Consider the following 25,370-nt stretch of genomic DNA (forward strand, 5'->3'; position numbering starts at 1 on the left):
GAATTCCTGGAACTTGCTATAGACCAAGCTAGCCTGAATTCAGAGATCTACCTTCCTCTGCTTCCCAAATTCTGGGAATAAAGGCCATGCCACCACACCCAACACAATGTCCAGCGCCCACCACCACCCCAACATGAGTTCTGGGGCTTGAATTCAGGTCCTACCAACTGAGCCAACTCCCCAAACCCTGATGCTAATATTTTTAACAGGTATGGGTCTTTCCTACCTCCCGCTTGGAGAGTGATACAGAAGGAATGTTGGCATTTTCCATCTTATCCAGGGAGCGGACAATTTCCTCCAGCGTCTTCCGATAGAGTTCTTCATTCACAACCCTCACCTGGGAGGAAATATTAGAGACTGAGTGTGGCACCTTCTGCCCATTCTTCTTTCTTGGTGTTGAGAGTGCTTGGGGCATCAGGAAACAGCAGCTGACAGCTAAGTATACTGATTTAGTACATTAACAAATAACCTAATTAATGACACTCACAGAAGGATCCCCAAGCTACTAAAAGGCTGCCTGCTTCTTGATCAGCAGGAGGACACTGGAATGCCCCAGCTGATCCTCCTTGGGTATCAGGTCTTGGCCAAAAGACGCTTTCTATCTCTGTCCTCCTTGCTGCCACACAAAGGCCAGCAATGGGTTATTTTTTCTATGGTTTTGATAGAAAGATGTACTTCTCTGCTTTTTTAACCCAAACTCACAGGCAAGGAAGAGTATGTCAGGCTCTCCCGACTGTATTTTAATTATAAACACTTTTTTTCACTTTTCAACAATAAAATATTAATTGCAACACTACTTAGTGCCCCCTTCTCAGAGAGTGTCTCTGAATAGGGTGGCCTCCAACTCACAGCTTAAAGGCCAGAGTCACCACACTCAGACTCAGGCTCTCCTCTAGTTTCAGATTCTGAGCCGCATCTACTCTCTACACCTGCAAGAACAGGCAGCACAAAGCAATACAGAAGACGCTAGAGACAAAAAATGCAAATAAATAGTGAGTACTGGATGGTCTAACTTCAGTAGGGTCAGGAAGCTGCGACCTAAAACAAATGCTCTCTCTCTCTTCTCATTGTATTGACTAAAAAGATTTTTAAATATTATTGGCGGGGCTGGAGAGATGGCTCAGCAGTTAAGAGCACTGGCTACTCTTACAGAAGACCCAGGTTCAGTTCTCAGCACCCACATGGCAGCTCACAACTGTCTGTAACTCCAATTCCAGGGGATCTGACAACCTCACACAGATAGACATGCATGCAGGCAGAATGCCAATGTTCATAAAATAAATTAAAAATATATTGCCTAAGTTAAGGGAAAGCAAGCTCATCTGTAGCTGGTGGAAGTATAAAACAATACGAACTGGAACTGGAAAAATGGTTCAGCGGTTCAGAGCACAGACTGCTCTTAGAGAGGACCCAATTTACTACACTAGTATAGTGGCTCACAACCATCTGTAACTCTAGTTCCAGGGTGTTCATGCCTTCTCCTGACCTCTGGAAGCACCAAGCATGTAGGCCATGCATATACATGTATGCAGACAAAACATGTGCCTTCTCCTAGTCTCTAGGAGCACCAAGCATGTAGGCAGTAATAAATAAATGCATAAATAAATAAGTCTTTTGAAATGGTAAAAGCTGTTGGGAGTAGACACTAATAAATGAGCAAGCACTAACTAGAAGGTCTTAGGCAATCCACGTATCTAGAAATGAGCTCAAACTGGACTGTAGAGGAATTCCAGTTAGATAAAAGCATTCCTCAGGAACTAATAAAACCAGTTCCCATCTACCAAAATTAGCCATTTCCCTTGCCTCTGACAGAAGGGGCGTGCAAAGACTATCTGTGAACCTATCAGCATATCAAAACCCAGACTGACCTCCAGGCTCCTTCTGTGTCACAAGTACAGGTTAGGTTTTCAAAGTCCACAACAGTCTGTTGGTCTTTCCCTCCTCCAGCTACTCATCCTTCCTGTATAACCCACTCTTCTCCACTGTTCTCTTTCTCCCCACTGTCTCTAGCTCGTGCTAGCCTCTTGACTGCTGTGCTCTATTCTCTCTCCCTTCCAATCTATCTCCACTATTCTCTCCCACTTCCTAGGCCAGGCAATGCTGTCTTCTTTCCCTCTGCTCTGGACTCCTCCAGATGCCTTTAGATATTTTCTCTCTCTTATTCACATTAAAATAATGGAGCAGTCCCGTAGGGAATTTCTTTACTGTGTCCCTTCACATACATTACTGCACCCCCTCTTATAAACTAATAAATTAAAAAAAAAATGTACACACACACACACACAGAGTCATGCTATGTTTGCCAAACTGGTCTCAAAACCCTGGGCTCCAGCAATCCTGTTATAGCTCTCTAAATAGCTCAAACTATTGCCTGCACCACCACCCTGCTAAAGTAGAATTCTCCTTGAACTACTGATGTCACCACTGAGAACTTCAGTCTAAGACAGGCAGTAGTAGAGCATACCTCTAATCCCACACTGGGGAAGCAGAGGCCGGTGGATCTGTGAGTTTGAGGCCAGCATGGTCTACAGAGGGAGTTCCATGACAGCCAGGGTTAGGGTTACACGGAGAAACCCTGTATCAACAAACAAACAAAGAGAAAACCAGAAAGAGAGAAAGAGAATGAATTTCAGTCTACAGAAATACTCAAATACAGACATAAAAAAAATGCACATGAGCCAGGCGGTGGTGGTACATGCCTTTAATCCCAGCATTTAGGAGGCAGAGACAGGAGGAACTCTATGAGTTTAAACCAGCCTGGTCTACAGAGTGAGTACCAGGAGTCAGGGCTATACAGAGACACCATCTCAAAAAACAAAAACAAACAAAAAAGAACAATAAAACTGCACATGAAGGATAGTCTCTACTGCACCAGGTGTAGCCAAGGATGACCCCGAACCCCAGATCTTCCGATCTCCGCCTTCTGTGTGCTGGGTCACAAAAATGTGTCGCCATATCCGGTTTGTGTAGTTCTGGGAACTGAGTACAGCAGCTCATGCACACCAGGCAAGCTTTGCACCAAATGAGCTACATTCTCCTGCCCCAAAACATTTTCAATGAAGTCAAAAGATGATCACAGAATGTGTATAATGCGAGCTCTTTTTTTAAGAAAAAAAAAGGAGGGGGGAATATCTGTGTGCTGTATGCAGAATACTGACACACTCAACTGCAAATGCATAAACAAAGTCCATGAGGCAAAAGGGAACACCCATGTATGTGGAAGTATTCAGATGTATATAAATGCAGTAGTAATTAACTTTACACATAAATTTTATTGTACTTTTTAAAAAAGTATTTATTTTTATTTTATGTATATGAGTGCGCACTGGCTAGTTTTATGTCAACTTGACACAAGCTAATGTTATATAAGAGGAGGGAACCTCCATTAAAAAAATTCCTCCATAACATGGAGCTGTAGGATTGGTTACAAGTTGGTATTGCTAATGGTCAGGAAAAAAGCTAAATAGTGATTAAATTCAGAGTTCTTGTTTTCAAAAGAATAAATGGAGATACAGACATGATAGTATAAAAGAGTAGATTATTGAAACTACTCTGAAGAGAAATAAGGGTGATATAGAAATAGGATAAAAAGGTAATTATTGAATCTGCTTTTAAGCCTAAAAAAGCAACTACTAGTTTTAAATATTTTACATTGGCTTGGAACTTTTGTATATTGATACAAATTTTAGTTTACTTTTGTTAGGACATATTGTACATATATTTTTAATCTTATTCAAGGTAGTGTACCTATACAACTCATTTAACAATGTAATACAAATTTATAGTACTTGAAAATTAGTATTAAACTATTTAGGATAATGAAGAAATGTAGGTTAGTAGTTATTTACCTATTACAATCAAACTTGTAGTCATATTAGGTATGTTTCCAAGGTCAAACAGATATTTTAGATTGACAGATCATCTTTAAACACTTCATAGATCCACAGAATGTGGTATTTAAGATGTTTTAATAACATAGTTTTTTTTTAATGATGTTGAGACATGTCTACTCTTGGCAGCACCAATCTATGTTGGAGAAGATGATGGACATCAAAGAAACTCCACATGGAGTCTAGTTTCTTTGTGGCAGAAGTAAACCACTGGGCAAGAAAAGAAGTCACTGCCCTTGACTCAGCTACTGAGTCCAAATTGGACAAGCAGGACACAAAAGAAAAAGCTGCCAAAATTTGCCAAAACTAGGCAGGATAGCCCTTCAGAATATCCTGCTTCCACAGAAGTCTATCAGGTATTATAGTCCTGTAGGCTGAAGATAGACGCTCCAATGTTGCAGAGAACATTTGGATGACTATCCAGGCAGCCAGCGGTTTCTGTATTTTCTCATATTTTATGGAAGTCACTTGCTTCTACTTCCTGCTTACTCAGTTAACATTATTTCCTTCTTGGTTCTCTGAGGGAGTTGTAGACAAGATAGTCATGGTTTTCCTTGTTTAGTAGATGCCGAAAAGAAGCTCAATAAACAAAGCTACAGAGAAACTCTGTCTCAAAAAAAACCAAAAAAAAAAAAAAAAGCTCAATAAAGAGATGTAAAGTATATAAGTTTGAGAGATATCAAAAAATAGTTTTGTACAGTAATACACGTTAGAATAGAATAGAATATGAATTAGGTACAACACTTTGCACTCACCAAGATAGGATAGATAATGGTGTATTTTCTCTGAATTTGTCAAATGCTAATAAAGTAGGCAGGGTTGATGTACTTACTGTCTGTATATATTGTGTATAGTTATTGTACTTATTGTATATAGCTTTTCTCACATTAATTACAACCTTTTATATTTTAGACAAAAAAAGGGAAATGTATTATTTTGTGTATACTATAATAAATAAAGCTTGTTGGAAGATTAAAAAAAAACATGGAGCTATAGGCAAGCCTGTAGAACGTTTTCTTAACTAGTGATTGATGGGGGAAGGCCCAGCCCAATAGGGCTGGGAACACCTCTAGGCTGCTAGTCCTGGGTTCTATAAGAAAGCAGGCTGAGCAAGCTATGAGAAGAAAACCAGCAAGCAGCACCCTCCATGGCCTCTGCATCAGCTCTGCCCTGTTGGAGTTACTGTCTTGACTTCCTTTAGTGAAGAACATAAGCCAAATGAATCCTTGTTGCTCCCCAAGTTGCTTTGGTCCTGGTGTTTCCTCATAGCAATAGTAACCCTGAAAAGACGGTGTTTTGCCTGCATGTATGTATGTCTGTGTACCATATTCACATGATGCCTGCAGAGGCAACTGGATCCCCCTGGAACTGGATCCATCTGCTCAGGTGGTCCTAAGCAACCCAATATGAGTGCTAAGAACCAAACTTGAATCCTCTGGAAGAGCTGCAAGAACTTTTAATATCTGAGCCATCTCTCCAGGACATTAAACACATTTTAAAAAGAGCTTCCTTACCTTAAGGCTAAGAGGAAAAGATCAGAGAGTCAGAGAGACAAAAAGCAGTCCTGGTATTAAAAAAAAAAAAAAACAAGCTGCCCACCTACCCCAATGTCAAACACCGAGCTGACAGGCTTGTGGTCACTGGTCTTCAAGGCCATGTGGCTCTGGTAACTCAGCTGAGAGATGTTCTTTCCTTTCCAGAGGATTCGGTCACACCAGGCAGGAGCACGACACTTCTCACTGAAATACAAAGTCCACCCTGGTAGGCTCACAGACAGCAGACCCCTGCTTAGTGTGTGCCATGGCTCAGGCAGGAGTGATGAGGCAGAACCTCCGTGTCCCTGCAGCCAGGAGATCTAAGATGGCGGATGATCAGGCCAGGGAGGAACAAGGTGTCCCTGTGGGTATCATCTACAGCAACTATGAAAGCTCCAACAGCAAACTGTCCAGAGTGAGTCCCTGCCCTATGTCATTGTGTGGGGATGGAGAGAAAACTGAAACGGCAACAGGAGAATAGACACTTTATAGTCCTTGAAAGAAAGTGAATGGCCCGATCTTGACTTGTCCTGTAGTTAGACTGATGAATATCTTAAATACCACCATAGAACCTTCATCCAGTAACTGATGGAAACAGAGGCAGAGACCCACATCGGAGCACTGAACTGAGCTCCCAGAGTTCAGTTAAAGAGAGGGAGGAATGAGAGTATGAGGAAGGAGGTCAAGACCATGATGGCGGGGAGCGGGGGGAGGGGGCAATATGTGGGAGGAGGGGGAGGGAAATGGGAAACGGGGAGCAGTTGGAAATTTTAATTAAAAAAGAATTAAAAAAATGAGAAAAAAAAAAGGAAAAAAAAAAAAAGACCATGATGGGTACACCCACTGAAACAGTCTACCTGACCTAAGGGGAGCTCACCAACTCCAGCCGGACTGGAAAGGAACAAGCATAGGACCAAACTAGTCCCTCTGAATGTGTGGGACAGTTGAATGGCTGGGGCAGACTGAGGGGCCACTGGCAGTGGCACCAGAATTTATCCCTACTGCATGTACTGGCTTTTTGGGAACCTATTCTCTTTGTGTGTGTGTGTGTGTGTGTGTGTGTGTGTGTGTGTGTGTGTGTGTCAGCCTAGATATAGTAGGGAGGGCCTTAGACCTTCCACAAAGCAATGTGCCTTACCCTCTCTGAGGATTGGTTGGGAATGGGGTGGAAGGGTATGTGGAGGGAATGGGAGGAGGAAAGTGGGAACTTGGATTGTTATTTTTTAAAAATCTAATAAATTAAAAAAAATAAAAATAAAAGAAGATTAAGGGAACAGGCTGTGAATTTCTTCTGCCTGAGTTCAAATTCTGTTTCTACCACTTGCACGTTTGAGAGGCTCTTGAACTCTCCCAGTCTCATAATAAACCATATCTACCTTAATATGTTCTTTTTTAACATATATTTTTATTTTTTATGAGCATTAGTGTTTTGCCATGGGTGTTAGGTCCCCCGAAACTGGAGTTATAGGCAGATGTGAGCTACCATGTGGGTACTAGGAATTACTGGGTCCTCAGGAGGAGCAGCCAGCGCTCTTAACCACTGAGCATCTCTCCAGCCTCCTCAACAGGTTCTTAACAGGTTAAAATGAGATATACAAATCCAATTTATCCAGGAGTATTTGGCATACTGTAAGCACTATTAAGAAATATTAACTAGGGGGCTGGAGAGATGGCTCAGTGGTTAAGAGCATTGCCTGCTCTTCCAAAGGTCCTGAGTTCAATTCCCGGCAACCACGTGGTGGCTCACAACCATCTGTAATGAGGTCTGGTGCCTTCTTCTGGCCTGCAGACATACACACAGACAGAATATTGTATACATAATAAATAAATAAATAAATATTTAAAAAAAAAAAAAAAAAAAGAAATATTAACTAGTTAAGACCAAGCAAGTGCTTTGGCTAGAATCATCATCACATCACCTTAAACAAAGCTCAAAGTCAATTGGTGGGCACAGAGATGACTAAGCAGCTAAGAGCACTTGCTGCTCTTACAAAAGACTCCACAGTGGCTTACAACCAGCTGGAGTTAAAACTCCAGTTCCATGGTATCTGGCCCCCTCTTCTGGCTTCTGCAGGCACCAGGTCAGCATGCAGCGTACATACATATATACAGACAAAAACACTCACACATGTAAAATAAAAATAAATACACCTTTTTAAAAAGGAAAAAAAAGCTGGGCAGTGGTGGTGCACGTCTTTAATCCCAGCACTCAGGAGGTAGAGGCAGGTGGATCTCTGTGAGTTTGAGGCCAGCCTGGTCAACAGACAGCCCAGGCTACTCAGAGAAACCCTGTCTCAAAAAGACAAAAAAAAAAAAAAAAAAAAAAAAGGCAGGGAGAAAAGGAAAGGAAAGTCAATCAGTATCGAGACTCATGGTGGAATGATGCCTAAGTCAGAAGAAATAATGTGGACAGACAAATGGGCTTAGAGAGCAGATACCGAGAGGACATGCTTGGCCACAGTGGAAAACATGGAGTCACAAGGACCTTATCCTCTTCAGGTCCACAAGGGTCAGTGCTTTCCAGAATTCCTGGGTTTCTATCTCCTTAGCCCCCGGAAGTGACCTCTGACTCACCTGGTATCCCAGTCGTCAGAGCCAGTATCATACTTATAAGTAGGCTGGAAGGTGAGCTCGCCCTCTGTGAAACCTTCAAAGACGGTCTTAGCAGCCACCTGGATGTTCAGCTATGCAAAAGAACGGGGGAGAAAAGCTCTCAGAATAAAAGGTCAAAACTGGGATTGGCGTAAACCATGAAATTAATCTACTTCCCAAGCCCTACCTCAAAGGGAAAGGACCCATGAGAAAACTATTTCTATTCCACAGGTCAAAGAAATGATTCCATGATGAGAAACAGCTAAGTTAAGATTCTTCTCATTCAACTATTCTGTGCAGGGAAAGGGAACAATTGAAGGATTCAGACCCAGTGATGCCAAGGTTGTCAAGGGGAGACGAGCTCAGGTGGAAAAGAAAGAGGGCTCCAGCATCCTGGACAAGTCTACCGAGGAGAGCAGCCTGTGAAGTGGCTGTTGCCCTCCGAGAGGCGTACTACAACAACAGGACCATGAGTGACGGTGGGAAACAGAGAGAGCCGAGCAAGTTCGCTCCCACTGGAGAAAACTGGTAACAAGGAGGAAGCAGGGGCAGCGAACTCATTCTAAAGAGAATTAGTAAACCACCAGACATATACCAACCAGTTTCTTTACTGAAGGAAGAAACAAAACCAATAACATAAGGCCCTTTGACCCCAATTCCTGGTCTCTTGAGTGGATGAGAAAGTGTGTTCTTACTCTAAGGGACACAAAGTGCTTCCGGGACAAAGCCAAGAGAAAGGAATGCAGATGGAATGCAGGCAGCAGAGGACATGGGCCCCTAGGGAAGCCTCCAGGCTAGGGAAGGAGAAACTGGGCTCTGTGCTCTCACAGTGGAGGAGCAGCTGTCTGAGGAGGACACAGCGTGGCGTCTGTACCTGGTCATATGCATACAGAGTTTGAAAGGCCTTCTCTTCGATGAGCGCTTTCACCTTTTCCACATCCAGCTCTTCTATTCTGTAGTTGAGATCCCCCAGCCACAAGATCACACTGTGAGGACAGAGCACAAAGGTGGCAGGGTTTAGGGGAGGCTTACCCCTCCCTATCCAGACCGCATCAGACACAAGACCCAGGGCGAGACTAAAACTTAGCTGTGGCAGAATTTTCCTTCCCGCCCATGTCTAACATGTCTAACGCACTGCTGGTTCTATTGTCTTGGCCCACGCTCATCTTAAACGGCCTGGAGTTCTTGACTGTTTTATTCAGGTACAATTGAAAAGACAGACTCATAAGACCTAAAAGCAATCAATGCCTGTTTGCTGGTGTCATGACACATGCCAGTAATCCTAGCACTCAGGAGGCTGATACAGGAGTATAGCCAGTCAAAAACTAGCTTGGTTATATAGTGGACAAAATATTCAGACAAACAAACAAAACAAAAAAATCTAAAAGCAAGATAGTTGTTTATTGAATAGCAAGAAGTGGTTTAAAAAAAGATCAAGAAGAAGTATAAATCCCACCAGTCACTTAGGCACCCCTGTTACATTCCAGCCCACAAACACAATCTTGGCATTTTCCAAGGGAGAATTGCCTGAAGCAAAGCTCACATTTAATAGCAAGGCCAGGATTGCCCACCACTCACTGGCTTACTCTGCACTCCTGGGAAGAGCTGTGTCACGTGGTTCATTACACTTGCTGCTGCTCCCTGATGGTCTCAGAGATGCCATGAAGTCAAGTACTGCACTACCTGAAGCCAACAACCATATCACTATATAATCTACCTCGCAGCGTGCCCCCTCCCCCAACAAATGCATCCTTAGGCTAAAAGCAGACAAAAAGCCATTCCAGCTGCAGCCTCACAAAGGAGGAGACATGCTCCCTACGAGGGACCCTGGAGAAGAACGGCCCTCCAGTCAGCCAGAGACAGTTCCACAGATTTGGACAGGACCCCAGTGGCTTCCTCTTCTTTATAAATAAGATTCATAAATTTCAATTGTGACCACAAAGTCTGAAATTCCAAGGCTTTGAAATCAAACAAAATTGCAAGTTTTGGAGATTAATGAAATACAGAGAATGAACAAAAACTGGTACAATATGCTCTGTGCAGTTGCAACTATGGTTCTGACAAGTAGAATCAAGAAGGAATGAGCAAGTGTAGGCAACAAGCACAGGCCAGACTCTCAACTGCACCAGCTCTGGAAGGACAGACTAGGAAACTTCAAGCAGTACTCCAAGCTGTGTGCAAGATGCAAGCTTTCTGACAAGTAAACCCCATGTCCCTCCAGAGACAGGGAATGCTTGACAGTGCTTTTACGGGTCTTCCAGATGGTGAGTTAGAAAGCCAAGAATTTCCAAGAGACAAGTAAGAGCTGGCAGATACCCAGTCCCTAGCATTCACCTCTAGCGTGGTGGAAAACCCAGAGCCTAGCTGTCACAAGGGAACTGAGGAGGGAAAAAACTTAAACTCACTCGTGCTTGCTAATGGTAAGAGGGGGGAGGCTTGGGTCCACTTGAGAGAACTGCATTCGAGAACAAATATCTTTGTAGTCCTGGTTCCTCCTCTCGTACTCTTCTATGTGGGCGGCCAAGTGGGAATTTACAACGCAGATGCTCGTGTTGTGCAGCTGGAACCGGATTGCCACTCCTCCTTTGTTACCCTAGAAGAAAGACCCTCCTCGGTCATTTAAACCTTCTAATTTTCACATATTTCGTCTTTGCTTTCATAATGGCCTTATGGGGTTACTATCTATATCTTACAGATAAGAATACAAATTCCCCAAGCAAAATGACTAGACATTACAGAAAGCTCAGGTCTGAGTCTGTCTCCCTCAACCTTCTATTCTTTTCTCTGTATCACTAGTGAGCCAGTCAAATGTCCAGCTCAGCTTCTGCAGAGGGATCTTAGGGCAGGACTCTAGGAGCCTCAAGAAGAACAGGACCCTGTTTTCCTAGGTGGCCAAAACAGTTTCTGTACCATACTACACTATAGGCAGATCAACCAGAGGCTCCGGCACTGAGTAACTACCAGGATAGAGAAATGCATCAGCTGGATTTCTAAGTTGTCTGCTCAGTCCAGTCCTGTCCATGTGTACAGCTTGTTCTGTAACAGCAGCATCTCAGGTGGGTTTGTATTGTTCCTCATCCTGAGAGGCTGAGTCAAAGCATTAGGAATCAAGGTCCTCAATGTGAAAAACATACATACCAAGGACTCACTGTGGTGATATTTTGTTTGTATTTTAACAAATAAAGCTTGCCTGAAGATCAGAGTGCAGAGCTAAGCCACTAGAGGCCAGGCAGTGGTGGCACACACCTTTAATCCCAGGACTAGGGAGACAAATGGAGCTCTGTGAGTTCAAGGCCACCCTGGGCTACACAAAACTGATCCAGTTTAAAAGAGAAACAGTTCACACAAAGGTGATTTGGCATTTGGGATCACAGGCCTTTATCCTAGAGGCAGAGACAGGAGTGATATGGCTGAGTGGGGAGAGAGGAATATAAGGGGAGAGGAGACAGGAAAGCAGGGCAGTCTGGGGACAGGATCGCCCCTTCAGTCTGAGCATTGGTAGAGGTAAGAACTCTAGTGGCTGGCTGCTCTGCTTCTCTGATCCTTCAGCTTTCACCCTGATGGCTAACTCTTGATTTTTATTATTAAGAGCAATTAATTTCGTGCTACAACTCACCATTCTCCCCATGATTCCTGTCCCCACAGTCTCGGCTCCCACTTCCGAGATATACGCTGCGTGTTCCTGTTTGACGTACAGCAGCAGCATGATCCCAACCAGTCGGATGAGCTTCACCTGCAACACAGAGCCCAATGCTGGAAACCAGAAACCCCAAGGGAAATGTGGTGTGGGAGTTGGCTGAAACACTAGCATACCTCCTCCTCCAGGCCAGGAGACAAGGTGAGCAAGCTACACAATCCCCTAAACTACTTACAAGTGCCAGGACCCTGCGTCTTTCTACTCAAACAGGCCCTCTGGGGAAATGAGGCTGACTAGGGACGGTTCCCACTGAAAGTTCACCAAAAAGCTGAGCGTTTACCTCAGGCTTCCCTTGGAGGATACGGAAAGTGACGACCTCCCCAGCTGCCCCTTACCTTTGCGTACTTGCCACCTGGGTGAAGGCTCTCTGACACGGCCTTAAACCACTCTTCCTCCTTTGGGGTATCATGAAAGAAGAAGGCTTCTTTACTCAGATCTAGCTCCTGGAACCTATGCAGAGAGGCAACAGTGAACCAGGGAATACACCCCAAGTCTGCTCAGGTGCTCAGCTTTCTAGCTGAACTGGGGGACCCTCCAGAGGGGCTAAAAACAAACAGATCCAGAGAACTGAATGTCATGGGATTTCCCAGGTGCGTCTCTGAAGATGAGCTCACTTCCTCCCTATGACCTAGCCACTGAAATAGTTGGAAGCACCCGCCCCCCACTTTTACATCCAGAATCGTTAGGTCAATAAGGATTAAGTGGCAAATTGGAGTTCAAATTAAGATCTATTTTTTGGTTTGGTTTTGTTTGGTCTATAGAAATCCCAAGTTCTAGCTCTTTCCAATACATCTTTCGGGTTTCTCTAGCTGCCCCTCTCTCTAGCCTTACCCTGAACTGCGATGAGAGGATAGTGAGGAAATTAACGCTTAGGCTGAGTGTGGGGCTCAGTCAGAGAGCACTTGCCTCACACCTTTTAGTGGCCTGCGTTCAACCCACTGCATGGCAAACCAACCCAAGCATGATGGTGCACACCTGTAAAGCCAGCACCTGAATAGCAAAGGCAGGAAAGGTGCTACAAGTCTGAGGACAGCCTGGTCCACACAGCAAGCTCTAAACCAGTCTACATAGTAAAACCTTTTCTCAAAACTATAAAACAAGGGGCTTGGAAGATGATTCGGTCAGTAAAGTGTTTGCCCTACAAGCACAGGGTCTGAGTTTGAGCCCCAGAATCCATGTTTAAAAAAAAAAAAATGCCAAACATAGGGTCAGGTATGGTAGCTCATGCCATTACTACCAATACTCCAAAGGCAGTGGGATGCAGATCTCTGTGACTTCAAGGCCAACCTGATCTACATAGAAACTTCTGCCAGCCAAAGCTACAGAATAAGATTCTGCCTCAAACCGGGCGATGGTGGCGCACGCCTTTAATCCCAGCACTCGGGAGGCAGAGGCAGGTGGATCTCTGTGAGTTTGAGACCAGCCTGGTCTACAGAGCTAGTTCCAGGACAGGCTCCAAAGCCACAGAGAAACCCTGTCTCAGGGAAAAAACAAAAAACAAACAAACAAACAAAAAAATATTCTGCCTCAAAAAGAAAAACAAACAAACAAAATGAAGGGCATGGTGATCCACACCCAGGGCTGAGAGGCAGAAATGGGTAGGCAGATCGTGGGGCTTGCTGGTCAGTCAGTCTAGCCCTAAGGCCCCAGACTAGAGAGAACCCTTGTCTGTCTGTCTGTCATGTATGTGTACACACACACACACACGCACGTGTACTAAGGAACAACAGATTGTCCTCTGGCTCCCATACAAATGCATGCACACACACACATGCGCACACATGCACGCGCGCGCACATGTGCTAAGGAATAACAGATTGTCCTCTAGATTTCGTACAAATGCAAGCACACACACATACACAAAACTGACTGACTGATGAGACTTTAGGAAACCTTCCTTTCCTGGCAAAACTATTTTTTGCTTTGTGACCAAAAATGTGTTGAATGTCAAGTAATGACACACCAGTTTTTAACAGAAGGTTATGCTAAATTAATATTAGCATTTAAATACCAAGCACAGTACACGGCCAGACCTCTGTTTATCAGGAAGAAGAGCAAACTGAGAAGCAGCTGTCCCTGAGCTGAGCTCATATTTCCATCCCTTCACCTGCTATGAAGACTCAGCTCAGTTCACGTCCCCACTCCATCAGCGTGCCTCTCTATTCTTAAGAACTGGGAACAACAGAGGAGGAGCACTCACCCCACACAGTACACATCTGGGGCCTGGGTGCTGTGGCTCAGCCAGGGCCGGAGGCATTCTTTGGGAGACTGTCCATTCACATTGTATGTACCCACAAAAAACCTGTCACCAAAGAGACTCAATCAGTGATCTAGAAACAGTAAGTCTGGGGTTCAGTCTCTGTGAAATGGTATCTTAAGACATAAGAGATGGCCTGGCAGTGGTGGCACACACCTTTAGTCACAGCGCTTGTGAGGCAGATGAAGGCGGATCTCTGTAAGTTTCAGGGCAGCCTGGTGTACAGAGCTAGAGGACAGTCAAGGCTATACAGAGAAACCTTGTCTCAAAAAACAAACAAGAAAACACATAAAGAAATGTTCTATTTAATCTCCAATAATTATGGCACCAATGGGTGACTAACAGTCTGCCTCTGTGATGACTGAAAACAGTATAGGTCTTCTCTGAGCCAGGTGTGGTGGCACATGCTTGTAATTCCAGCACTTGAGACAGCAAGGAAGGAAGACGGCTATGAGTTCAAGACCAGCCTGGGCTGCAAACTGAGTTTACGGCAGACATGGCTACATTGTGAGACACTATCTCAAACACACAAACAAATAAGCACGCAGTCCAGCCTTCTCTGAACATTTCTCCTTTCCTTAAATAGCCATTGTGGACTCACAAGCCACAAAATGGCTTGGTTCTGTGGGAGCCACTGAAAGGAAAAAGATGGTAAAATGACAAGAAAGTGTCAGGAGCGACCAGAGGTCATGTCTTCACCTAGAAACAATGGTCCCAGGGCAATGAGTTTTAAAGCTCCAGCAGAACTCTAAAAGCTTCACTCATTTAATGTTCAGAGAGCCCAGCTAACGGGATTACTGAACGTCAACAAGTTTCATTTTCAATGGCTTTCTTCAAAGGCCTGGAGTGACCACGGGAATAGAAAGCCTCAGGCAGGTACTCGAGACTCGGGTACCACTCTTTGTTCTGGACTCATTTATCCCTGTAAATATCTCTGCAGCCACCAGAGAGCTGTGCCACTCAACTTATCAACCACAGAGCCTGCTCAGAGGAGACACGGCGTGTTCAGACATCTGCCCATGAAGAGCAACCAGAATGGGCACAGTGGCATGTATCTCCAACCCTGCATTTGTACAGCTGAGTCAGGAGGATGATTTGACTCTTTAAGTTCTAAAGCAAGCTGTATAAGATAGGGAGACATACCCTCCCCTATACCCCCTCAAAAAGGGAATGCAATGATACTTTTTGAAAAGGAAAAACATCAAACAGAATAATTTCCTTCCAAATCTAAGGTTTGTGAGGCAGATGCTTAAATTCCAGAGAGCAGAATGGTCATTTTGCCTTGAAAAACCATTGATGTACATCTTAAAAACCTCAACATTCCATAAACAGAGGCAGGGGGTTCTCTGTGAGTTTGAAGCCAGCCTGGTCTACACAACAAGTCCCAGGCCAGTCAGGACTATACAGTGGCACCCCGTCTCCAAAGAAAACTGTGAGAACCTAGTTAGCTACCTGAAGTTCTGGATGTAGGTATAATCCTCTTCCTTCTGCACCAGATGTGATTTCACGATTGTGTCTCGCAGTCCAAACTTCTGCATGGATAAAATGTGAGCCTTGTCTGATACCGTGATTGTGGAGGAGCGAACCATGTCAGTAATTTCAGACTTAGATTTATTCTGTCTGGAAAAATAAAAAGCATTTTAATCACATTTTGAGTCTGACATGGAAAAGAAATATAAAGCGAGATGTTCCCACACATTAGTGCCTGTATCACAGAAGAATAAAGGAGTTCAAGTTAAATTTATTGCTAGTAACAAGTGAGAGATTAAGTAAACTGATATGTCAATTGCACAGTATATTGGTCTAGAGATTTTTTTCTGATAATATATTCATAGAATCCTAGGTCACAAAGGGATCTTAAATGAAAAAAGAAGGAAGACTAGGGACAAAGCTCAGTAGGCAGAGCACTCGTATGCACAAGGCCCTGAGTTCAAGCCCTAGCACTACAAAAGTAGATTTCCTGTTGGAGGGACTGGAACTCAGATGTGACAGCAATCTTTCTGCACTTCTGTACCTCAGAGAGCAAGAATGTAAGGTCCTCTGCACCCCTTGGAATAAGCCAAAATAAAAAGGCAATGGAAGGGTGGAGAGATGGCTCAGAGGTTAAGAGCACTAACTGTTCTTCCAGAGGTCCTGAGTTCAATTCCCAGCAACCACATGGTGGCTCACAATCACATGTAATAAAATCTGGTGCCCTCTTCTGGTCTGCAAGGACACATGCAGGCAGAATACTATATACATAATAAATAAATCTTTTTAAAAAAAGTATAATACTATATAATAGTGCAGTCTAAATTTCCATTGCCTTTTTTTTAAGTGATGATCTTATTTATATTTCAAGGGTTAACATAAGAAAAACAAGACATATTCATTTACCAGGGTCCTATGTTATACCCAAAGAAACTCGCTGAAGATGCCTTAGTGAACTAAAGTATATAAGGCTCTTGAAGCCATTCCCAGCACTGACTAAATGACAAGTGTGGCAGTTTGAATAAGAACAGCCCCCACAGGCTCATATATTTGAATGTTTAATTACTTACCAGGGAATGGCACTATGTGAAAGGATTAGAAGGATTAGGTGTGGTTTTGTTGGAGAAGGTGTGGCTTTGTTGGAGTGGGTGTGGCCTTGTTGGAGGAGTATAACACTGGAGGTGGGCTTTGAGGTTTCAAAAGCCCACGCCAGGTCCAAGCTCTCTTCCTGCTGCCTAAGGATCAGGATGTAAGTCTCAGCTACTGCTCCAGTCTGCATGCTGTCATGCTCCCCACCATGATGATAGAAGACTAAACCTCTGAAACTGTAAGCAAGCCCCAATTAAATGCTTTCCTCCCTAACAGTTGCTGCAGTCACGGTGTCTCTTCACAACAGAACACTGACTAAGATAACACATGAGTATAGCACCACCGTTACTTATATATCAGCTACGGTTATGGTTATGTATACAGCATGGTGGTTGGTGCACATTAATCTCAGCACTGGGAAGCCAGAGGCAGGCAGACCTCTGAGTTCAAGGCCATCTAGGATAGTCTAGGATAGCCAGGGCTACATAGAGACCCTGTCTCAAGAAAAATAAGGATGGGGGTGTGACTGGGGAGATGGCTCAGAGGTTAAGAGCACCTGTTGCTCTTGTAGAGAAACCAAGTTCAGTTATGGCTCACAACTGTCTGTAACTCCAGTTCCAGATAATGGTTCTGTCTTCTAACCTGAGGGCATCAGATACATGTGTGGCACATACACACATACACACAGACAAAACACTCATTCACATAAAATAAATCCTTAAAAAAAGTCTTAAAGTGGGGCATAGACATGCACACTTTTAATCCCAGCACTTGGGAGGCAGAGTTCTGTGAGTTCAGAACTCTGTGAGTTCGAGGCCAGCCTGGTCTAGAAGAGCTAGTTCCGGGACAGGAACCAAAAAAAGCTACGGAGAAACCCTGTCTCAAAAATAAAAAATAAAAAATAAAAAATAAAAAAAGAATATATAGGGCTGGAGAGATGGCTCAGTGGTTAAGAGCATTGCCTGCTCTTCCAAAGGTCCTGAGTTCAATTCCCAACAACCACATGGTGGCTCACAACCATCTGTAATGGGGTCTAGTGCCCTCTTCTGGCCTTCGGCATACCATTGTATACATAATAAATAAATATTTAAAAAAAAAAAAAGAATATATAACATAGATACCAAAATGTTTTGAGAATGGTGGATTTCTGAATACATTCAAATTTGGGGGTTTCTCATTGTTGCTTAAGGTGTAACTAAAATACTGACCAAAATGTATTTTATCTTGACCATATGATTCTACCATCAGTGGGAGGCACTTAGAAAACACACTAAATACAATGTACATGATGGGAGAGAGATAAAGAAAAAATAAGTGTTTTCCAAGTCAGGAAAGTGTAAAAAGAATGTGAGGGGGAATAAAACATTTTCAGTTTCCTTTATTTTTCCTTGTTTTTTCAAAACAGAATTTTGCTGTATGGAGGAATGGCCTGTAAATCACGAAGCTCCACCTGCCTCTGCCCACCCCAGGATTAAAGGAGTGAGCCACCTTTGGCAGGTTTAAATTTTTTTAAATCATCTGTTTGTATGCACACATGGCCAGAAGAGGGCACTGTTCCTCCTCTCCATCTCTAGGCCCTCAGGCAGGCTGGAATAGCTTTCTCCCTGAACCTAGGGCTCCTGTTTGCTAAACTGGGGTAGAAGGCAGCAAGTTCCAGTAATCCTCCTGTTTCCGTGCCCCATCCTCCTTCCTGTCCTGGGACCTGGATTACAAATGTTTTCACTACTGTGAGTTTGAGGCCACCCTGGTCTACAAGAGCTAGTTCCAGGACAGGCACCAAAGCTACAGAGAAACCCTGTCTCAGAAAAAAAGGTGTTCACTGAATAGCTGGTTGGTTACTCAGGTCTTGAGATCTGGACTCTGGCTCTCACAATAGCACAGTAAGTGCTCTACACTGCCAAAATATCTCTCCAAAACATTTTCTAAATCTCTGAAAGAGTGTTAGAGTGCTTACAAGTTCAAGTTCGAATGCCTTATTAAAAAAAAATTAACACAGGTTCTGGGAATCTGAACTCAGATTAGTGAGACAATGCTTTGTCTACTGAGTCATCCCTCTACCAACCTATGTAGTCTCTATTCTTTCTTTCTTTCTTTCTTTCTTTTAATTTTTTTTTTTTTTTTTTGAGACAGGGTTTCTCTGTGTTGCCCTGGCTGTCTTGGAACTCACTCTGTAGATCAAGCTGGCCTCGAACTCACAGAGCTACTCCTGCTTCTGTCTCTCCTAAGTACTGGGATTAACGATATGTGCCACCGCTGCTCGGCATCTTTCTCTTCTTTTTTTTTTTTTAAGATATATTTTATTATTTTTAAGTATGTGCATGTCTCCCTAAGGATATGTATACGTGAGCACAATTCCCAGAAGAGAGCATCAGACCCCTGGAGCCATGTGGTTGCTGGGAATCAAACCTGAGTTCTCCGTAAAAGCAGCCAGTACTCTTAACTACCGAGCCATCTCTCCACCCACTTATCACTTCCTCACCTGAATCTCCTCAGCTCTAAAACAGTAAAGTACAGAACTCTGATGTAAACAACAGTCCCTGTAAGTGGATACAGCTTAGCACACACAGTACATACAGTGAGAGAGCTGTGTCACACACATTAGGGACATTTTTTAGGCTTCAGCCACTTGGAACAATTTATGTTATACACAGTTGCAAGATTCTCTGACGAATACAGTCTCACTCATAAGAGATACAAATGAAGTGAAGGTTGCATTCATTACCTTGTGGGGCAGCTTTCTGGCTTATCTGAACACCTGGCCCCCGAGCTTTGGTCCATAAGCAGGCCTCTCCCATTTGTCCTTGAGCCGTCCAAGTTGGAGCCACCTGAGGAGAAGAAATGAAAGTATACTAGTGTGATAGTATAAAGTATACTAGTGTGACAGTATAAAGTATACTAGTGTGACAGTATAAAGTATACTAGTGTGACAGTATAAAGTATACTAGTGTGACAGTATAAAGTATACTAGTGTGACAGTATAAAGTATACTAGTGTGACAGTATAAAGTATACTAGTGTGACAGTATAAAGTATACTAGTGTGACAGTATAAAGTATACTAGTGTGACAGTATAAAGTATACTAGTGTGACAGTATAAAGTATACTAGTGTGACAGTATAAAGTATACTAGTGTGACAGTATAAAGTATACTAGTGTGACAGTATAAAGTATACTAGTGTGACAGTATAAAGTATACTAGTGTGACAGTATAAAGTATACTAGTGTGACAGTATAAAGTATACTAGTGTGACAGTATAAAGTATACTAGTGTGACAGTATAAAGTATACTAGTGTGACAGTATAAAGTATACTAGTGTGACAGTATAAAGTATACTAGTGTGACAGTATAAAGTATACTAGTGTGACAGTATAAAGTATACTAGTGTGACAGTATAAAGTATACTAGTGTGACAGTATAAAGTATACTAGTGTGACAGTATAAAGTATACTAGTGTGACAGTATAAAGTATACTAGTGTGACAGTATAAAGTATACTAGTGTGACAGTATAAAGTATACTAGTGTGACAGTATAAAGTATACTAGTGTGACAGTATAAAGTATACTAGTGTGACAGTATAAAGTATACTAGTGTGACAGTATAAAGTATACTAGTGTGACAGTATAAAGTATACTAGTGTGACAGTATAAAGTATACTAGTGTGACAGTATAAAGTATACTAGTGTGACAGTATAAAGTATACTAGTGTGACAGTATAAAGTATACTAGTGTGACAGTATAAAGTATACTAGTGTGACAGTATAAAGTATACTAGTGTGACAGTATAAAGTATACTAGTGTGACAGTATAAAGTATACTAGTGTGACAGTATAAAGTATACTAGTGTGACAGTATAAAGTATACTAGTGTGACAGTATAAAGTATACTAGTGTGACAGTATAAAGTATACTAGTGTGACAGTATAAAGTATACTAGTGTGACAGTATAAAGTATACTAGTGTGACAGTATAAAGTATACTAGTGTGACAGTATAAAGTATACTAGTGTGACAGTATAAAGTATACTAGTGTGACAGTATAAAGTATACTAGTGTGACAGTATAAAGTATACTAGTGTGACAGCATAAAGTATACTAGTGTGATAGTATAAAGTATACACACAGACCACGGCTTCTAGATGCTTGCCAAGGAACCACTAGCAGTCTGCATCCTGCTTGGAAACCCTTCAAAGCCCACGCTGGCCCTCAGATGGTATGCACCACCACTGCCCAGTTTGGAAGAGATTTGTTAAAAGCAAGATAAATGTAGAAAGAAAAATTAGCCAGGTGGTGATGGCACACACCTTTAATCCCTGCACTCGAGAGGCAGAGATAGGTATATCTCTCAGCTTGAGGTCAGCCTGGTCTACAGAGTGAGTTCCAGGACAGCCTGGGCTACCCAGAGAAACCCTGTCTCAAAAAACAAAACAAAACAAACAAAAAACCAACCAAACAAACCAAACCAAAAGAAGAAAAAGAAAGAAAAGAAAAGAAAATTAGGGGTTGAAGCGATGGCTCAGCAGTTAAAAGTACATACTGCTCTACCACAGGGCCAGACTTGGGTTCCCAGCACCCATATAGGTGGCTCAAAATCCCAGCTGTAACTGTAATTCCCACTCTGGGAATTCTATGTCTCTGGTCTCAGAGGGCAAGGGCACTCACTCACCTGCACATATCCGTACCAACTACCCCAACCTCAACACATAAAAGTATGCATAATTAAAAATACTAAAGACAAGTCTTTAAAAAGAAAGAAAATTGGCTGGACATAGTAGTGCACAACTTTAATCCCAGTATTCAGAAGGCAGAGGCAGGTGGATCTCTGTGAGTTCAAGGCCAGCCTAGTGTATTTAGAGAATTCTAGGTCTTACAAATATATATACATACATACATATATGTGTGTGTGTGTGTGTGTGTGTGTGTACTGAGATCTTATCTGAAACAAACAAGCAAATAAACCAAAAACAAGGTGGAGGAACTGGGAAGGTGACTCAGTGGGTAACAACACCGTTGTGGGATAATCTTTTTTTTTAAATTTATTTATTATGTATACGGTGTTCTGGGCACCAGATCTCAGATCTCATTATAATGGGTGTGAGCCTTCATGTAGTAACTGGGAATTGAACTCAGGACCTCCGGAACAGCAGTTAGTTCTCTTAACCTCTAAGCCATCTCTCCAGCCCAGGATAATCTTTTTGTATGCTGTGAAGATGTCTCTGCCAAGGCACCTTCTGGTTGGTCTAATAAAGAGCTGAATGGCCAATAGCTGGGCAGGAGAAGATAGGCAGGACTTCCGGGAAGAGAGAGGAACTAGAGGGAAGAATCAGAGAGGCAGGGATTTACCAGTGAGACTCAGAGGAAGTCAAACATACAACATGAAGGAGAGAGGTAACAAGCCACATGGCAGAACATAGATTAATATAAATGGATTAAGTTAAGTTTAAGAGCCAGTTGGGAACAAGCCTAAGCTAATGCCAAGCTTTTATCACTAATGAAAAGTCTCTGTGTCATTATTCGGGTACTGGCGGTGCAAAGAAAGACCAGCTACACAACACTTACTCTACAAGCATGAAAAACCTTAGCTCAAACCCCTAGAACCCATTTAAAAAGTCAAACACATGCCTGTGACTCCAGCATTGTAAGGGGGAGACAAGTGGATGGATTCTAAGAACTTACTGGCCAGCCAGCCTGGCTGAAATGTTGAGCTTTCTTCTGGTTCAGTGAGACCCTGTCTCAAGGCAAAGAGGCAGACAGTGACAGCAGAAGACACTCCACATCTCACTCCATCCTCTACGTTCACCTGGCGCAGCATGCACACCTGCACACTCAACATGTGGTGGCTTGAATAAGAATGGCCCCCATAGGCTCATATATTTGGGTGCTTGGTCATTATGGAGGGGCACCACTTGGCAGGGATTAGGAGGTGTGGCCTTGTTTAGTGGAAGTGTGTGACTGTAGGTGGACTTTGAGGTTTCAGAAGCTCAAGCAAGGCCCAGTGGCTCACTTTCTCTTTCTGTGGCCTGCCAATCCAGATGTAGAACTCTCAGTTGCCTCTCCGCACCATGTCTGTCTGCACACTGCCATGCTTCCCACCATGATGATAATGGACTAAACCTCTGAAACTGTACATAGCACCAATTAAATATTTTCCTTTCTAAGAGTTGTTATGGTCACGACATCTCTTCATAGCAATGAAACTCTGACTAGGACAAGCATGAACTACACATATACACACAAAAGGAATGCAAGACATAAGGATACATACAGTAACCTTAGCCCTTGGTAGGCTAAGACAGGATTACCACAAGTTCCAGGCCAGCCTGGGCTACAATGTGAAACCTTGACCCAAACAAACAAGGAATGCACTATGGATTATAAAGACACCAAGAAAAAGGGAGGGGGCTGGAGAGCCGGCTGAGTGGTTAAGAGTACTTCTTGTTCTTGCAGAAGACCCAGCTTTGATTCTAGGTATGCACATGGCAGCTCACAATCCCCTGTAACTCCAATCCCAGGGATCCAATGCCCTTTTCTTATCTCTGCAGACACCAGACATGCATGTGGTGCACATACATACATACAGGCAAGGCATACATACTCATAAAAAATTCATTTAATAAATAAATCTTGCCATGCAGCAGTGGTACATGCCCTCAACCCCAGCATTTGGGAGGCAGATACAGGAGGAGCTCTGTAAATTCAAGGCCAGCTTAGTGTACAGAACAAGTTCCAGAATTTATAGCAATCCTAGGTGGAGAATGGAAGTCAGAAGTTCAAAATCACCTTCAACTACACAGTGAATTTGAGTCTAGGATATATGAGATCCTTTCTCAAAGAAAATGAAAAAAAAAAAAAAAACAAAACACAAAACCTGTGACTTCCTCCACAAACACAATTCTTTTGCTGTCATCTGATGATGTAGGATTTCCCTCTGTATGTTTTGATTACCACTAATGAATAAAGAAAGTGCTCTGGACCTATAGCAGGGCAAAACTTAGTCAGGCAGGGAAACTAAGCTGAATGCTGGGAGAAAGAAGGGCAGAGTCAGAGAGAAGCCATGTAGCCCCACCAGAGGCAGATGGAACTTTAGCCGGTAAGCCACAGCCACGTGGCAATACACAGACTAATAGAAATGGGTTAAATTAAGATATAAGAGTTAGCCAATAAGAAGTTAGAGCTAATGGGACAAGCAGTGATTTAAATAATATAGTTTCTGTGTGATTATTTTGGGGCTAAGTGGCCAGGAACTAACTAGCAGCCTCTGCCAACAATCTGAGGAGCAAGAACATACCAAGAGCAATAAGCACACTTAATGAGAGCCCTTAGCTTCTAATATTATTTTCCAACACGGGGCCCCTGAGAAGTACAGTTATTTGGGGACTAAGAAGTAAACACACAAGGTGGGCCTGAAACCCAACAGCACTAGAAAATAGGAAAGCGCTAAAAATATGTAAATAAACACCAAATAATCACCGGGATAATAAAACAAGTGAGAAGACGTTAACTCTCCCCAGAATTCCAAGAAGCTCATATAGCGGCTTCCTTCAGAGAGGAAGCTAACTCCATACATACTCCTTAGGGTGTGCAGAGAGACTCCCTTCCAAATGATGAAGCATATAAAGGAGGAAAATCAAAGCTTTGTGGGGCAGAAATGTGCCAAGTGGTCAAGGCTCACCTGTGACGAGTCATGTTGATAACCTATACCCTTGACACATACACTGTTCCCTGGGCTAAGGAGGAAAGGGAGGGCTCCTAAGAGCCATCTTCTCCTGTCTTCTCGACCTCTGTAGCCCAGCCTCATCTCAGCCCTCCCATTACCTGCTGTTTACAGCAAGTGATAAGCATGTGGCTAGACTCAGCAGTCTACCAGTCTGCAGCTCTGTCCACGTTCACCCCCTTGAAGTAAGTCCTCATGGATGTCACTGCTTTCTTTGGGAACTAGTCCTTGGGGGTTCCTCCCTTTTCTACCCATGCCCTAGCAAGATCCTAAGCAAGGCACCTCTGCCCTAGCTGTTCTCTTCCTCGGACTTTAACCTCATTTGGACTCGGTTTCATTTTTCATTTGTTTTCAATGGTAGTGCTGGAAATTCTAAATACTTTTTCCCATGGAGACATCTCCCCAGCCCTAGTTTCAGGATTTAAAAAACTATGCACATGGCTTGCTCTCTCTCACTGAGATTTTTTTCATTTTATGCGTGTGAATGTCTTGCCTACACGTATGTATGTGCACCACCTGTGTGCCTAATGCCCAAGGAGGTTAGAAGATAGCACAGAATCTCCTGGAACAGTTACAGATGACTGTGAGCCACCATGTGGGTGCTGGAAACTGAACCTGGGCGCTCTGCAAGAGCAGCCAGTGCTCTTAACCTCTAGGCCTTCTCCCTAGCACCTCCACATGGGTCTCTTGCTACATAAATGCAAAGAACACAAGGAGAGCAGGTTAGGAGTGAGGTTCCATTGACCACTTAGAGAAAACGGCAGACAAGCTGAGCGTGGGGGACTGTCAACTTCGCTAAGAGCTCACTAAGGAAAATGGAGATACACCATCCAGTGAGATAGCTCAGGAGGCAAAGGCGCTTGACACCAAGCGTGGCAATCTGAGTTTAATCCCTGGGACCCATGTGGTGAACTAACTCCCCCTAACTATTCTCTGACCTCCAAATGGCCTCAAACTCATAAAGATCCACTTGCCTCTGCCTCCCAAGTGATAGAAACAGAGAACCTGTCACCAAGCAGGTGGTGGTGGTACACGCCTTTAACCCCAGCACTCAGGAGACAGAGGCAGGCAGATCTCTGAGTTTCGGACCAGCCTAGTCTACAGAGTGAGTTCCAGGACAGAGTTATGAC

The 25,370-nt window shown here is 43.2% G+C and overlaps 1 protein-coding gene across 3 annotated transcripts in view; it reads right to left on the reverse strand.

Moving 5' to 3' along the window:
• The window catches only part of Inpp5b (inositol polyphosphate-5-phosphatase B), a 67,902-nt gene that overhangs the window by 10,829 nt on the left and 31,703 nt on the right, over positions 1-25,370 (reverse strand). For all 3 annotated transcript variants that reach the window (XM_057784535.1, XM_057784534.1, XM_057784536.1), the window contains 10 exons: positions 19,253-19,355; positions 15,424-15,591; positions 13,915-14,016; positions 12,050-12,164; positions 11,634-11,750; positions 10,423-10,610; positions 8,892-9,003; positions 8,000-8,109; positions 5,494-5,629; positions 227-337 (listed from right to left, as the gene is read on the reverse strand). In XM_057784535.1, the coding sequence (XP_057640518.1) occupies positions 227-337; positions 5,494-5,629; positions 8,000-8,109; positions 8,892-9,003; positions 10,423-10,610; positions 11,634-11,750; positions 12,050-12,164; positions 13,915-14,016; positions 15,424-15,591; positions 19,253-19,355 (1,262 nt within the window). The remainder of the gene's footprint in view (positions 1-226; positions 338-5,493; positions 5,630-7,999; positions 8,110-8,891; positions 9,004-10,422; positions 10,611-11,633; positions 11,751-12,049; positions 12,165-13,914; positions 14,017-15,423; positions 15,592-19,252; positions 19,356-25,370) is intronic.

Source organism: Chionomys nivalis, chromosome 11 (genome assembly GCF_950005125.1).
Source record: "Chionomys nivalis chromosome 11, mChiNiv1.1, whole genome shotgun sequence".
Lineage (NCBI taxonomy): Eukaryota > Metazoa > Chordata > Mammalia > Rodentia > Cricetidae > Chionomys > Chionomys nivalis.